We start from the raw sequence: 15480 nt of genomic DNA, 5'->3' as shown, positions 1-15480 counted from the left end.
GTAAGGTCATATATATACAAAGGGCTTATGGCTGTCCTAATAAAGTCAAATCAGTATAATCAAACACAGCTGGACCCAAATAAAGGTGTAGAACCATCTCAAGGACGATCAGAAGAAGTGGACACCACCTGAGTTAAATATATGAGTCACAGCAAAAGGTCTAAATGTTTTTTGTCAATATGGGGTGCTGTCTAAAAGTTAAACTGAAGTGATTGTCATTGTGATGCACAGTACACGGTGACACATAGAAATGTGTCCTCTGCTTTTAACCATCACCCTTGTTGAGCAGTGGGCAGCCATGACAGGCGCCCGGGGAGCAGTGTGTGGGGATGGTGCTCTGCTCAGTGGCACCTGAGCATTCGAACCTGCAACCTTCTGATTACGGGTCTGTTTCCTAGTCCACCACTTCCACTGTGTCCATTAATGAGGAAAAAATGAACTTTTAGCAAATGGCTGAAATATAACAAAGAGTGAAATATTTAAGGAGGCCTGAATACTTTCCATACCCACTGTAAGAGACTATGACGATCTTTCTGGTACATCCAATTTCTTTCACTTGACGAGGTCAGATAAAATGGTTATAGGAGAAGACTGCTGAGAATATTATTTTCCATCAGGCCTCATGACTATGACAAATCTGGGAGATTTTAAATGAGAGCCATTTAAAATCTCCCAGTACTCCCTGTATCCTCCGGTCTCGGCAGTATCTTGGTCTATGTTTAGGCGGTCTTGACTACAACACTTAAAAAGTAGACTTAAATGCTCCATTCTTACAACACAGATAGATTCCTTATCACTTTAGTATAGAACCTAGTACATGAGTCTTCAGTGACAACATTTAACAACACATTCTTGTGCTGATCTTAACATAGTTTGATGGATGCATGATGTTTTTGGGTAATTAGTTACTTGCAAGCATAATCTGGAATGAACAGATGATGCTAGGGCAAGTGACCAAAATTAATGGCAGAAAAGAATACACACTATGAAAAACAATAGCTTCTAATAATACAAATAGAAAGAATGAAAAGAACTTTCACTTAATAGAGGTATGGCGGTCAATTTTATGAAGTATCTTTATCATCTTCCAGGGAATAACGGGTTCTAGTGGATTATCAGGACCCATTGGGGACATAGGAGAGGAGGTGAGTTTGATTAATTGAGTTCACATTCTGTTTGAACTTCTGTCCTTTTTGAATGTTGGCCAACATTTCTGTTTCTGTCATTTGGCAGGGAATGCTGGGGCCTCCTGGTGATGAAGGGCTAGTAGGATTGGAGGGCCTACAGGTCAGTTCTCTAAACCCTTCAACCTCTAAATCATTCAACCTAACTGGCCTTGGTGGCAGAAAGCATCCCATGACACAAACAGGGAATGAGACAGGACAGTGAGCACCTGTACGTGGAAATGATAACCCAGTTGCAGAGAGAGGCGCAAGAAGGCAGGTGAATTTCAATGACTTTAGTCTGCGAGCATGAAGCCAGCCAAAGCTGCAACATCCACAGATGTTGACGCTCACAAAAAGGAGACAGGACCTGGAACAGGAAGGCAGGGAGGCAGGACAGGCAAGGAAAGGAATAATCTTGCCTTGAGGTACGAGGTGAGGAGGAGCTGGGTCATTGAGTCCAGATAATGGCATTCAATGACTGAGCAATAAGAGGCGGCCATCTTGTCCTTTTATAGGAGTCGTGTCACCCCGTTTCTGTGGCGCTCCCGGTCACATGAGTGGAGTAACATGACACAAATGTTTGTTTGTGCAGGGACCAATTGGCATAGCCGGAATGGATGGCCCCCCAGGCCAGAAAGGCGAGCAGGTGAGTACCTGCTGTTTGACTAAGATGTTCAGGTGTCTGTTGCGATTCTCAGGATGGCAATGTTCTGTATTTCTAAATGAAATGTACAGGTGGATTACTGGTTTAGAATTAATGAGTGTTTTTTCTCATCATGCGTGGCATCTGATAATTGATCAGTTATATGTAGTTATGCACACAAAATTTCTTCGCATATTAGATTTTCAGTTTAATCTGGCTATACCAGGGGTTCGCCAACTCTGGTCTCACTAGAGATAAAACAGATAACAACAGCGACATCCTCTGTATGGTGATGTGCTACTTTAACTGCCATTTAACCCTATGCCTTTGACCCTAACTAGAACTAGCACAGACCAGCATGCTCTTCACGCTCAAATACTACAGTGTTGTGGCAAACTGTTATAACCCCCTTCCCACTGTTCTCCAAATTTAGCTCTTCAGTCTGCAAATGCACAGACCAGTACACCTCCTGATAGCCACATATGCATGTACTTGTATATGCCTGCCAAACCGCCATGCTGTTATAAAATTTCACAAACACACTAGCACTACCTTGTATACACTAGCCTTGTTTTTATACATAGCATAAAAGTAAAAAAAAACAATATGTTCAGTGTTATTTGTCATGGGGTGCTAGTAGCCTAGTGGGTAAAACACTCGCCTATGAACCAGAAGACCCAGGTTCAAATCCCAAATTGTGTCCCTGAGCAAGACACTTAACCCTAAATTGCTCCAGGGTGGGACTGTCCCTGTAACTACTGATTGTAAGTCACTCTGGATAAGGGCGTCTGATAAATGCTCTAAATGTAAATGTCAAAAAGGATTTGTGGTTCATGGTGCTTTCTCTTTTGTGGAAACCCGGTCCAAATGGCTCTTTGAGTGTTAAAGTTTGTCGATGGCTGAGCTAGACAGGATAAATCAGCAACATATCTCAATGACCTCAAAATCCCACTCCATCCATAGGGTCAAAATGGACCATGTGGAAAGATCGGCCCACCAGGAATTAAAGGAAATGAAGGGCCACCGGGGACAAAAGGACAACAAGGTCCAGCAGGACCAGAAGGAAAAGAGGTCAGTTTTACTGCAAATACAAATATGAAAATCACGTAGTTGAGAGCTGTCTGTAAATCCCACTTTTGTCTACCAAGGGTTTATGTTGAGGCTGAGCTCACTCTCTTGCCCTGACAACAGCCACCATGTACTTATTCAGATGGCCAAATTAACTCCAATGGCAAAATATTTTCGGAATTCAGTGGGTCCCCTGGCCATCGAGTGCTTGGGCTACTTGCCATGAAGGACTGTTGACAGACAACTGACTGAAATGTGGGAAACTGTCCAGATTTCCGATAAGTCTCAACATTACTCAAACAATGGATTGCATTGGATAGAAAGTGGATGACAGCAAACAAGGATAATCAGTTTCAGTCCACTATCTATTTAAAGGTGCGGATTAATTCTGCCATTTTTCAGAACTAATGAATTGTACAGACAACTATAATGAACAAGAGAGGAATGACAGGAGTCTGGACAAAATTGGTCTGTCTTATGCATCACTGTGTCTTCTTCAGGGTAATGTTGGTAACATGGGTGAACATGGTGATCCAGGCCCTAAAGGAGCAAAAGTTAGTACAGCAGCTCATCAAAGATTAAACAATTACAGGCTCCTTGATTGGTGAGTGATTCTGGGTTTTCCTGTGTAGGGCAATGTGGGACTCCATGGCCTGCCAGGACTGGATGGGCCATGGGGCAATCTAGGAAAAATAGGAGAAAGGGGAGAAAAAGGAGAGAAAGGCCACAGTGGACTACAGGTGAGGCCACTTTGAAAGTTTCCATTTTCCTTGATGGCTTGATAATTGTCTCTTTTGAGACAGGTTGAATGCATTATGCTAATTTTTCAGGGGGAGCCTGGTCTATTGGGTGGACTTGGGCCAGTGGGATTGAGAGGTCTATTGGTGAGTTGATCTGTTTTTATATATCTCATAGTAAAATTAGTTAGAACCATGTTCACCATGTTAGATAAACAAATTACTTACATAAAGTTTCATACAGTTGCACACTATAGATTGCACAAAGGTTAAATTCAGTCAGATTGTCATTTTTTCCAGATCTTCAAATTTTGTCTTGCACTTTAGGGATCTATGGGCATTGGGGGTCCTCAGGGGCATGATGGACCTCCAGGGAAAAAAGTAAGCTTGTACCATGTGTTAAATGGTTAACGTTTAAGAAGCCAATATATTAACTTAATTTACATTGTAATAATCGCATGTATCTCCCTATATGCATATTTTGCATTATTTGCATTGTATTATTTCCAGCCACACGTTTTACAATCATGGTTGTCTTTTACCTTAGGGAGAAGAAGGTCCTGGGGGTGAGACAGGTCCTCTAGGACATTCAGGGACTCAGGTGTTCATAAAGAGATCAAAAATAAAAAATATACAGATAAAGCATATAAAGAAATATTAATCTGTTCCCTTTGATTGATCAGGGAACTGCTGGATTAAGAGGAGTGGGAGGTGATCCTGGTAAACCAGGACCTGAGGTTAGTTGTACAAAACTAGTTATTACAGTTTAGCCCATGTGCATAACATAACTGAACATTTGTAACACAACTGCATTACCTCAACTGCTATAAATGCCATTATGGCACATTATTTGGTAATCATAACAGTCTACATGACACCACTACTGCTATTGTGCCACACAGTGTTTCAGGCATACAATATTTAATCTTAACTTGTCTTCTGTCATTTATATAGGGCATAACAGGGCCTGTAGGACCAAAAGGAGTTTTGGGCCATCCTGGCTTCCCAGGACCCATAGGGGAGAAAGGCAACACCGGAACCCCTGGAGATCCAGGAGAACAGGTCACATGGCATCTGTGATAAACACTTGCCAATGAACAAGCCTGTATGTATGCTGCACAGTGTTCTGCAAGACCTTTTATTTTATTTTCAGGGTCTAGAAGGTCTCCCAGGTATTCAGGGTCCCACTGCATTGCCAGGACTCCAGGTACAGATTCTGGAGAGAACAGTCAGTCTTTGTTGTTTTCTTTAAGAAGGAAACAGTAATTTGAGCTTTCCAACAATAAGAGGCCTTAATGGAGAAAAAAACGTTTGTCACTTTGTGACAACAGATTTGTCACTGCTCACAAAGTGTGATTGGTTAAATGCACAGGACATATTTTGTTCTGTGCACAATGTGCTGTGCTATGCTGTGAATCACAATGACAAAAACACAATGTTTCCTTCGCAAACATTCCCTTCATAATCTCAATTCTGGTCTCAATTGGGATGGTCAAAAATTATAGTAGTTGTTCCAGTCAGTGCTGGTCATGTTCATGGTATGCTCATTCACTAAACTGCAATACCTTCTTTAGGGTGATGACGGTGATCCTGGAGTTCAGGGAGCTCAGGGACCACCGGGAGCTCAGGTGAGTACTACGCAAACAAGAGGTACTGTATTGTACTCACTGATCCCATGGACATTACATTACAAGAATAACAACATTAATTTCTTATATAGCCCAAAATCACATACAGTATGTCTCAATGGGCTTACATTGCATCAGAGATTTTTTTAAATTATGCCATGTACTGTTGCAGGGCCCTAAAGGTAAACCAGGTCCAGAAGGACGACATGGCATGCAAGGAGAAAAGGTGATGTCAAACCCCAATCATTTTATGACTTTCTAGTTTGATTTATCAACAATGAAATGAAACCCTTTTCTTTACAAAAGCACTGTGTCACTGATTGTTATTCTAGGGAGATAATGGCATTGATGGTTTGCTTGGAAATATTGGTCTCATTGGGAGAATGGTATGTACGTCACTCACTAAAAAAAAAAAACGGATTTCAGATGTTATTTTTAATTTTGTCTGGACTCGTTTTCCTCAGGGAAAGCGAGGAAAGGCTGGTTTAAGAGGAACCAGAGGGCCAAGAGGAGACAAAGTTAGTCATTATGTAGATTTTTGCTGAAACAGATTTTTTTTAGAAGGTGTACAATTTCTCTGCTTTTGCTCCTTCAGGGTGCAGACGGAGAGACCGGATCCACTGGTCTACCAGGGTGGGGAGGTACGATGGTAAGTGATTTACTTAAAACATATTGTACTCCATAGAGAAGTGCTTTAATTCTGAAAGAAACTACTGAGGATTCCTTGGTGTATTTGATTGAACACAGGGCGTTCCAGGTCTTCAAGGAGACAAAGGGGATGATGGTCAAAAGGGCGTTGAGGTGGGATCCCCATCCTACTTACACTATCTATCATTTAAAAAGTTTATTTTGAAAACCATTACAATTTGTCCTTTGCTACAGGGAGAAAAGGGGGAAAGTGGGGACCCTGGTCCCCCAGGAGGAGTTGGCATGAAGGTACTTGAGTCTTCTCTCTAAAATGTATTCATATGTGTCATGGTAGAACAATGAGATGGATTTCTTCAATCAAATACTATACAGGTAAACTATCATGTAGTCTTCATGCTTCCAGTTGATTTTTATCACTACAATGATCTTTTTCAGGGAACTCAGGGCCCAGAGGGCCCAACTGGACATTCCGGTCCAAAGGGAGTTCAGGTAACACTGAACACTTGCCTGATGTTATTCTGCTTCTGATCTCGAGCAAAAAGTGAAATGGGAGAATTTGGTAAAAAATATTTCATTTTGTTTGATTTTAATTCCAATTATATTTGCATAAACTACTCAAAGTATGATCCAATTGGCATGATTGTAATTTCTCTGATGCATTTTATGTGACAAATTTCAATGACTTGAATATTCTTTTTAGGGAGAATTTGGACCACCGGGCCCAAGGGGCTTTCCTGGAATGCCTGGTCTACCAGTGAGTTGCATACTACTTACATAGTTAGTTAGTAATAGTCTATACAGTTATTAGCATGTCAGAATTTAAACAAAATACTAATATTAACACATTCAAACACTACATAAACCACTGTAGATGGTGACTGCAGACCCAGAAACTTCTGGTCATTGTTCCTTGTGGGTGCACTTCCATGCTGCCATTCCTGTTCAGTGACATGCAAGGTGTATGGATTCCCTTCAGAAAATTCACTATATTCAGGTCGATATATCTTCACATACAGTACAGGCCAAACGTTTGGACACACCTTCTCATTCAATGTGTTTTCTTTATTTTCATGACCATTTACATTGGTAGATTCTCACTGAAGGCATCAAAACTATGAATGAACACATGTGCACTTATTTACTTAACAAACACTGAAAACATGTTTTATATTCTACATTTACAGCTTTTATCAGACGCCCTTATCCAGAGCGACTTACAATCAGTAGTTACAGGGACAGTCTCCCTGAAGCAACTTAGGGTTACGTGTCTTGCTCAGGGACACAATGGTAGTAAGTGGGATTCGAACCCGGGTCTTCTGGTTCATAGGCGAGTGTGTTACCCACTAGGCTACTACAACAACAACAACATTTATTTCTTATATAGCCCAAAATCACATACAGTATGTCTCAATGGGCTTTGACAGGCCCTACAGTTGACACCCCCCACACTTGACCCTTCTGCACACAAGGAAAAACTCCACACAAAAAAAACTCTAGGAGAGAGAAAAAGAAGAGAGGAAGAAACCTTGGGAAGGAGTGATACAGAGAGGGACCCCCTTCCAGGGTAGAGTGAGCCTGCAAATGGTGACAGTGCAGGGTTGGATATGATATAATGATAAGTCCTACGGTTGTAGGGTTGGAGAAGTCCAGGATGTATTCAGTGTCATGGTCTAGATTACGTGTCCATAATGATGTTACTGGTCCATTTGAAGATCCCTGAAGCTGTAGTTGTAACGGTGGTGGTGGCTGTGGTGACCCTCTGTTTTGTCCTTGTAAAGCAGTTGTCAGGAACCAGGATTTATTTGCTGGTCTGATCACTGGGGTCTGCCAGTAGTCTGTGTGCTTGATTCCGTGTCTCGGAGAAAAACAAACAGAAGCAGCGGCAGACGGTTGCACTGTACGACCGATACTGAAATATGTGGTTATAGTGGTATATTGGTGCTACAGTGGCCCTAACTAGGACAGCCTAACTGGTGAATTTAACTTTGTCTGTGTCTAACAGGGGGACTCTGTGATAAACTGGACTTTATAAATAACACTGCGTCAAAATCAAGTGAAATGAGGGTCTAGGACTTCAGCAAAAAGCCAGAGAAAACAGATAGGTTTTGAGATTGGATTTAAACACTGAGACTGTGTCTGAATCCCGGACACTGACAGGCAAGCTGTTCCACAACCATTGATCGAAGGGGGCGTGGCGGTTCGTAAAGAACCAAAAGTTCACTCAGGTACTGTGGGGCGAGACCATTAAAAAGTAGGTTAAAAGTAGGATTTTGTAGTCAATCCTAAATTTGATGGGTAACCAGTGCAGTGATTGTAAGACTGGGGTGATGTGGTCAAATTTCCTGGTTCTGGTTAGAACTCTGGCTGCAGCATTCTGTACTAGCTGGAGTTTACTCATGCACCTACTAGAGCATCCAGACAATAATGCATTGCAGAAATCTAACCTTGATGTAATAAATGCATGGACCAACTTTTCTGCATCATGCATTGAAATGATATTTCTTATTTTCGCAATATTTCTAAGGTGAAAGAATGCTATTCTAGTGACATTATCTACGAGCGAACTGAATGAGAGACCTGCATCAATGATGACACCTAGATCCTTCACTTAGATAGAAAGGCTATCCAGGGTTATTGTGTAGTCAGCCAGTTTATGCCTGGCTGCTTGAGGCCCAAGTACAAGCGCTTCTGTCTTGTCAGGGTTTAACAGGAGAAAGTTGGTGAGCATCCACTGTCTAATGCCCTTCAGACAATTCTCTATTTTGTTCAGCTGCTGCCTCTGATCTGGCATTGCTGACAGATACAGCTGTGTGTTGTCAGCGTAGCAATGAAAGCTAATACCGTGTTTGCGGATGACGTCGCCTAAAGGTAACATGTATAGAGAAAACAGTAACGGACCTAGGACAGAACCTTGTGGAACACCAAACTCTACTTTACTCTACGAAACACCATTGATGTCCACAAACTGATATCGGTTGGTCAAATATGATCTGAACCATTCAAGGGCTGTTCCCTTAATCCTGATAACATTCTCTAACCTGGCAAGGAGAATAGCGTGATCAATAGTGTCAAACGCTGCACTCAGATCAAGCAGGACAAGCAGCGAGATGAGTCCCTGATCAGGAGGCCAACAGCAGGTCATTAACCACTTTAACCAGCGCTGTCTCAGTGCTATGATGAGGTCTAAATCCTGATTGATATACTTCATGGATGTTGTTACAGTCTAGGTATGCGCTCAGCTGTTGGGCTACAACTTTTTCTAAGATTTTTGATATGAACGGAAGGTTGGATATCGGTCTATAATTTGAAAGCTGACTGCGATCAAGATCCGGCTTTTTAATCAGGGGTCTAATGACTGCTACCTTGAACGAACTTGGTATGTGGCCGGTGCTAAGCGACGAGTTAACAATTTTGAGGATAGAATTTATAACATTGGGTGCTATTTGCTTAAGGAGCCTTGTTGGAATCAGATCCAAAGCGCAAGTACATTGATTTGATGACGAGATTAATTTGATTAATTCATGCTCTTTAATAGGGTTGAATCGTTCTAATCGGTGGTCTATTAGAATATTATTTTCCATGGAAATATTGGCGGAGCTATTTGTTGTGCTTTTAATCTCTCTATTTGCGACAATTTTAGTATTAAAGAAATTCATAAAATCATCGCTACCATTCTAGTTTCTTCAAAATAGCCGCCCTTTGAGTTCCCAGAGGTGTTTAGCACTTGTTGGCCCCTTTGCCTTCACTTTGTGGTCCAGCTCACCCCAAACCTTTACTTTACTTTACTTTACTTTATTTGGCAGACGCTTTTATCCAAAGCGACTTACAATGGGAAGACACCAGCAATTCTCGTTCGATTTCTATAGAATATCAAGTATACAAACTAAGAGCCCTGATAAGGCTTAGACTTGTCATTGAAGAACATGCTCGGAGAGTGTTGGGTGCTAGACTAAGACCAAACCATTACATTTATTTAATATAAATATGTAACATGTTTCAGAATGCACAACGTTTGGTCTCCTGGACTGAAGGGGGGTGAACCGAAAGTATTTGGGAGTCTTCCCTGTTTTGGATTTTCCCGATTGTGAGGTTTTAGTTCTCTTGTAGGTGTAAAAACAACCGGGGTGATGAGAGAACATAGTGTAGAAAAACTCTTTCTCCCTCCCCACAAAAGCACTGTATTCAACCACTCCAATTTGATGTTACCTGGCAGAAAGAGGCATGGCACAATAGAGGTTAAAAATGAACAGTTTCTAATTTATTAACACTGGTAAATAATTATTGTAGTTACATGTGAATATTGAATATAAAAAGGTACCAAGGTTACAGAGAAAACACAAGTGAGAAGAAAGAGTAAAGGGGGAGAAAGAGACAGAAAGAGGCAGAGCGATGGGAAATAATGAGATGATAGAGCAGGCTCGAAAACCAGAAGATCCGGTTTCGATGGAAAGGCAGCTGGGAAAGAAAAGAAAAGAAAAATAGTCCCTTCTCCACATGTGAGCAGATCTTTATACCCCTGGCCTACAGGAAGTTGTCACTGGCCTACAGGAAGTTGTCACAGACCAATCAGAACCTGTTGTTTCTGATGTCACGCCCCCCGGTACCTCCCATCTGGGGAAGACAAAGAGAGTGGGCGGTCCTGACGACCGACACTTCACACGTTGATGTCCAACAAAAGGCATGAAAAACAGAGGTGTTAAATCTTCATGCACAACTATTGACACGGAAATGTCACATTTCTTCTTGCAGACAGCTGCTATGCAAGACAAAAGCATGGTCCTGCGATGCCCAATCTTACATAGATGAACTTGCTAATAAAACTTGACACAGAGTCAACCTACTACCAGTGCATGTGCTAGAGTATTATTGTTTTTATTGTATACATATTTTTGAGGGGACATATGAAGCACAGCTGGATATGGTGATGGGATTGCGCATGCGAAGATGATGTTATTTCAACTCAACATTGACTTTATTGACTGATAAGTCAGTCTGAAAATGCCTGAACATGTTAATGTCCTATTAGAGGTGATAATGAGGAACTGTTGCATTAAGTCTGCCCTTATTCCCACCTTCCCACCTATTCTTCACCTTCCTTGGTCATCTCTTTGCATTTACATTACATTTACGGCATTTATCAGATGCCCTTGTCCAGAGCGACTTACAATCAGTAGTTACAGGGACAGTCCCCCTGGAGCAACTCAGGGTTAAGTGTCTTGCTCAGGGACACAATGGTAGTCTTCTGGTTCATAGGTGAGTGTGTTACCCTCTAGGCTACAACCACCCTACCACCTGTCATCCTCTACTCCTGGTTCTTCCCTTGTAAACTAATGTTTACATATTGCACATTAAGAACTATGAATCCCATTTCACCCTTATGAAACTTGGGAGTGTTTTGATCGGTATAGACATTTTTTGTCAGACCATATCATTTTAAGATTTATGATAATGAATGCATGTGGCCAAAGTAAAATATTAAAGTTAATTATTCTTTTATGTGTGTTTGTAGGGTTTGTTTGGAGCAAAGGTATGACGTTCAATAATATTAATTAATATTAAGAAATAATTAATAAAATATTCTAAATATGACATGTATGTATGTCAAATAAAAAGTATTTCTACCCCTCAGGGTCTGATGGGCTTTCCGGGGCTTCAAGGGAAACCAGGAATTAAGGGCCTTCCAGTAAGTAAAGATACAACAGGTGAATGTATCTAAAGATTGCTGGCATCATTAAATTGTTCAGTTCCATTATAATATTTGTGTCTATTTCAGGGCCCTCCAGGGCCACCTGGACTTCCAGGAATGTCCGTAAACCTCACATTATCTAAGATCAAGGTACATCTGAGCATGTAGCGTCAATTATATGACTGGATTGTGTCCAAAATCCAATTCAATTAATCATTTTTTTTTGTTTGTTTTGGCCTGGTGTCTTGTGTGTACTTCACTCCTCTGTATTTGTATTTTCTTTTCTTTTTGAAAAATGGCATCATAAGAACAGCCATAATATAATTTAGGTAACGCCTCATGTACATTCCTCCCGTATTTTTAAAGGTCCCCTGGAAATTTCACTTGGTGAGATTATTTAACATGAATACGAGTTCCCCTAGCCTGTTCTGCAGTTGCCCATTCTGCTTCGCCATTCAGAGAGTGGCAGCTCAGACTCTCTGATCTGGAATTTGGTCCCTTATGTTGTCATAAGGAGAAAGGTTACCTCCCCTTTCTCATGCTTTGTCCGCCCAGATAATTTCCCACCCCTCCCATAAAAATGGAACTCCACCAACCATCAAGGCGGGGTCTGCCAGTGGGACTGGCTAAAAGTGGCTGCAATTCTTCACCAGGGCTGATTTTTGCAAAGAGACTTCAGTATTAGGGGACCACTAAGGCCTATAAAAAAACAAACAAAAATATATAATATGTATTTAATGTATTATATTATAATAGAATAAATTCAATAAAAGATGCATTTTTAATACATTCATGTTCATCTGCTCTAGGACATGATGTTTGTTTCGGACAATCCCAACATTCCTCAGCTACTCACGCTATTAGATTCTCTTCAAAGAGACCTGAAGCTCCTTCTGCACCCACCGGATGGGTCCAAAGAACATCCTGCAGCTAGCTGTTTGGAACTGAAACTCTGCCAACCAAGCTACACAAGTGGTCAGCACACTCAAATGCACTGGCACTCAAAAAAACATCTCCTAAATGATTGGGCTTCAACCACAGTATATGAAACACATGCATACATAAAGTATAGTACTCAAACACATAAATCCAAAATTTACATGCACTTGTCATGCACTAATTGTGACATAAGTTAAGCTTTTGTATAGCAGCTTTGAAAGTTTACAGATTCCAACATTTTCAATTTGAGGCTTATTTCCACTGAAAACGGAACAAAGCTCTTTCCAGTATTTGTTTTTTACTATTAATGAAAAGCCATCCCATTCATCTCATATACCATCACATTTATGGATTTATTCATAAAGCCAAATATGGCATCATGTAAAATTTGTCACATTGAATAACTGTAAAGTAACTGATATGAAAGGTTTGGTTGTATGTGCAGGCCTGTACTACATTGACCCCAACCAAGGAAGTAACAGAGATGCTCTCCTTGCTTACTGCAACTTCTCAGAGCATACAGCTGAGACCTGTCTGCATCCAACACACTCTCAGGTAATGTGACACATCTGGCTGTACATGATACAGTTGTCTAGTATTAGTTCAGTCTACATTGTATGGATTTTAACCTGGATGATTTAGTAATACATGTCATGTCCTTCTCTACAGTTGCCCATTAGGGCATGGTTGTTAAACTCTGGACCAATCACCTCTTTTCCCTGGCTGAGTTCACTCGATGAAGGTTTTAAGGTAGATCTTACACCAGTTGATCAGACTTACATGCAAGAGAAAGTCAGACCTTGCCTCCATTCTTGTCTCATCGCTCCTTCCTCTCAGCTTCAGTACCCAGGCGCCAGTGTGGTTCAGCTGCGCTTCCTCAGGCTCCACAGCCACCGTGCTGAGCAGAAGGTGACCTTCTCCTGTCGCTCTGGGTACCAGCTTGGCAACACTCTCCACGATGTCAAGTTTTTGGTGGATTCTCACAGACAAAGCTACCTTGGAGAACTGAGAGGCTGTGTTGTAAGTGTTGCTTATTAAATTGACTTAGTATCTTAGTATATTTTGTGACTGTAAAAATGAAGTCTATACTAATATCTTTACTTGTTTTGATGCAGCCAACTCAGGATGTGAATGCCGCTCCTCGACAATCTGTATTTCAGTTTGAGGATGTGGAGCTGCTCCCCCTCAGAGATGTGGCAGTTTCCAATGAAGGAAACCCATCTCTGGAATTTGGCCTCAGTGTCGACCCTGTGTGCTTCAGCTAGAGATGGATCATTATGAGCACCCCAAGAAACATGCTCCAAGATGAATTGGACACATAAATGCCCCAAGACCTCTCAAGTGGATTAGCCCTTTAGAAAACATAATTTAAATGCACCTCCTAGTGAGGGCAGACTTTGCATAGATATATTCTCATGCCTGGTGGACATTTCTTATTATTTTGTTTAAATGTTTGTTTACAGAGACATTAATTATTTATATATGCTTTTATATTTATTACACTTTTTTATATGGTTACCTATTTAAATGTACTTACTCATGACAACAACCAGGTGTTGGTTTTAACACTTCAACAGTATGTTTTGGTGGAACACTGGGCATCTGTGCAGCACATCACAAATGATTGAGTAATTTGCATTTTAAATGACATACTTTGAACACCTAAAACATTTATATTTAGCCAATTATGTGACACAAAGGAATTTAAAGAAAGTAATGTTATTTACAAAATGTATATTTACATATAAAGTGTATAACAAATGTACCCCCTTATCACACCATAGGTCTCAGGAGCTCTAATGTTTACATACATAAAGCATTCTTTTTACATGCATGCATGTGAGAGTAGGGTTTTAGGATTTTTTTTCCTCTGACCATTGTCATCTGTTGCAGACCTGAGGTATGATGACCCAGGCTAAAGACATTATTTATGCCAAAAGGTTAATAGTATTTACACATTCAGCAGGAACAATTATTTTATTTATGTATATGTGTCTGTGTTCTGCTTCTGTTTTGTTGGGATATGTTTGATCACTTATGCATAACATAGTCAGGAACATGTCCCAATAAATTTCAGATTCTTTTTTCTCTTCACACAGGAGAACATAAGACTCAGGGACTACAAAATGTAGAATTGGATAAACTAAAATAATTTGTGATATTCTATAATCCTGTGATGGTAATGATAGTTAATATCATATTTTCAAAACTCCAGTTGTTCTCCAGTTGTTCCTACCTTCCTTTAATATTCCTATTAGTGTCAGTCTGACAATATTTGCTTCCTTCTATTTCACTGTCTATTAGTACATGTTAGGTTGAAAGATTAATATGCACCAGTAGGATGATGAATCATGGGTAAATGAGAGAATGTTTTTTTTTCTTCCGATTTAACATATTAAGCAGTAGCCCTAAAGTCAATCAAATAAGTAAAAAAAAATTGTAAAAAAAAAAAATTAAGAGATTGTACACGTGCAACTATATATTCTTTACTGGCAATTCCAGGTATTTGTGTGTTATGTTGTCCTGACTGACAACCATTATTGGTGCTACATTTTTTCCCTCAGTTCACATGCAAAAATAACTGTAAATGAGATGACAATGTCTGTATGCAAAAAAATCAATAAATGCTGGTCATACATTTTAAAACATATGTTTATTCTATAGCTGAACGAATGCTAAATATAATGAACACGATTTGTTCCTCAAACAATGGCAGCCATATTTAAAATGCATTTCCCCCTTAGGGCTACGTAGTGGGTGTGGCTCAGCGTCGCACAGGCAGCGTTTTGTTACCGACGGCTTGCCATACTAAGCCTAGTGGGTGTGGCTCAGCGTCGCACAGGCTGAGTTTTATTACCGACGGCTTGCCATACGAAACCCAGTGGGTGTGGCTCAGCGTCGCACAGGCAGCGTTTTATTACCGACGGCTTGCCATACTAAGCCTAGTGGGTGTGGCTCAGCGTCG

At 40.6% G+C, this 15480-nt stretch overlaps 1 protein-coding gene across 2 annotated transcripts in view; it reads left to right on the top strand.

The window, feature by feature from the left end:
- Window positions 1-15161, top strand: part of LOC114786713 (collagen alpha-1(I) chain) — a 57338-nt gene extending 42177 nt beyond the window's left edge. For both annotated transcript variants that reach the window (XM_028974067.1, XM_028974065.1), the window contains exons 40-68: window positions 1092-1145; window positions 1234-1287; window positions 1759-1812; window positions 2773-2880; window positions 3378-3431; window positions 3510-3617; window positions 3708-3761; window positions 3942-3995; window positions 4162-4215; window positions 4298-4351; window positions 4569-4676; window positions 4768-4821; window positions 5189-5242; window positions 5415-5468; window positions 5575-5628; window positions 5707-5760; window positions 5838-5891; window positions 5990-6043; window positions 6125-6178; window positions 6326-6379; window positions 6591-6644; window positions 11400-11417; window positions 11520-11573; window positions 11664-11726; window positions 12386-12551; window positions 12961-13070; window positions 13185-13265; window positions 13353-13535; window positions 13631-15161. In XM_028974067.1, coding sequence (XP_028829900.1) covers window positions 1092-1145; window positions 1234-1287; window positions 1759-1812; window positions 2773-2880; window positions 3378-3431; window positions 3510-3617; window positions 3708-3761; window positions 3942-3995; window positions 4162-4215; window positions 4298-4351; window positions 4569-4676; window positions 4768-4821; window positions 5189-5242; window positions 5415-5468; window positions 5575-5628; window positions 5707-5760; window positions 5838-5891; window positions 5990-6043; window positions 6125-6178; window positions 6326-6379; window positions 6591-6644; window positions 11400-11417; window positions 11520-11573; window positions 11664-11726; window positions 12386-12551; window positions 12961-13070; window positions 13185-13265; window positions 13353-13535; window positions 13631-13780 — 2121 coding nt within the window. In that variant the 3' untranslated portion in view covers window positions 13781-15161. The remainder of the gene's footprint in view (window positions 1-1091; window positions 1146-1233; window positions 1288-1758; window positions 1813-2772; window positions 2881-3377; window positions 3432-3509; window positions 3618-3707; window positions 3762-3941; window positions 3996-4161; window positions 4216-4297; window positions 4352-4568; window positions 4677-4767; window positions 4822-5188; window positions 5243-5414; window positions 5469-5574; window positions 5629-5706; window positions 5761-5837; window positions 5892-5989; window positions 6044-6124; window positions 6179-6325; window positions 6380-6590; window positions 6645-11399; window positions 11418-11519; window positions 11574-11663; window positions 11727-12385; window positions 12552-12960; window positions 13071-13184; window positions 13266-13352; window positions 13536-13630) is intronic.
- The last annotated feature ends 319 nt before the right edge of the window (window positions 15162-15480 follow it).

The sequence above is a fragment of the Denticeps clupeoides genome, chromosome 3 (genome assembly GCF_900700375.1).
Source record: "Denticeps clupeoides chromosome 3, fDenClu1.1, whole genome shotgun sequence".
In the NCBI taxonomy this organism is placed as follows: domain Eukaryota; kingdom Metazoa; phylum Chordata; class Actinopteri; order Clupeiformes; family Denticipitidae; genus Denticeps; species Denticeps clupeoides.
This window is presented reverse-complemented; position numbering and strand designations above follow the sequence as displayed.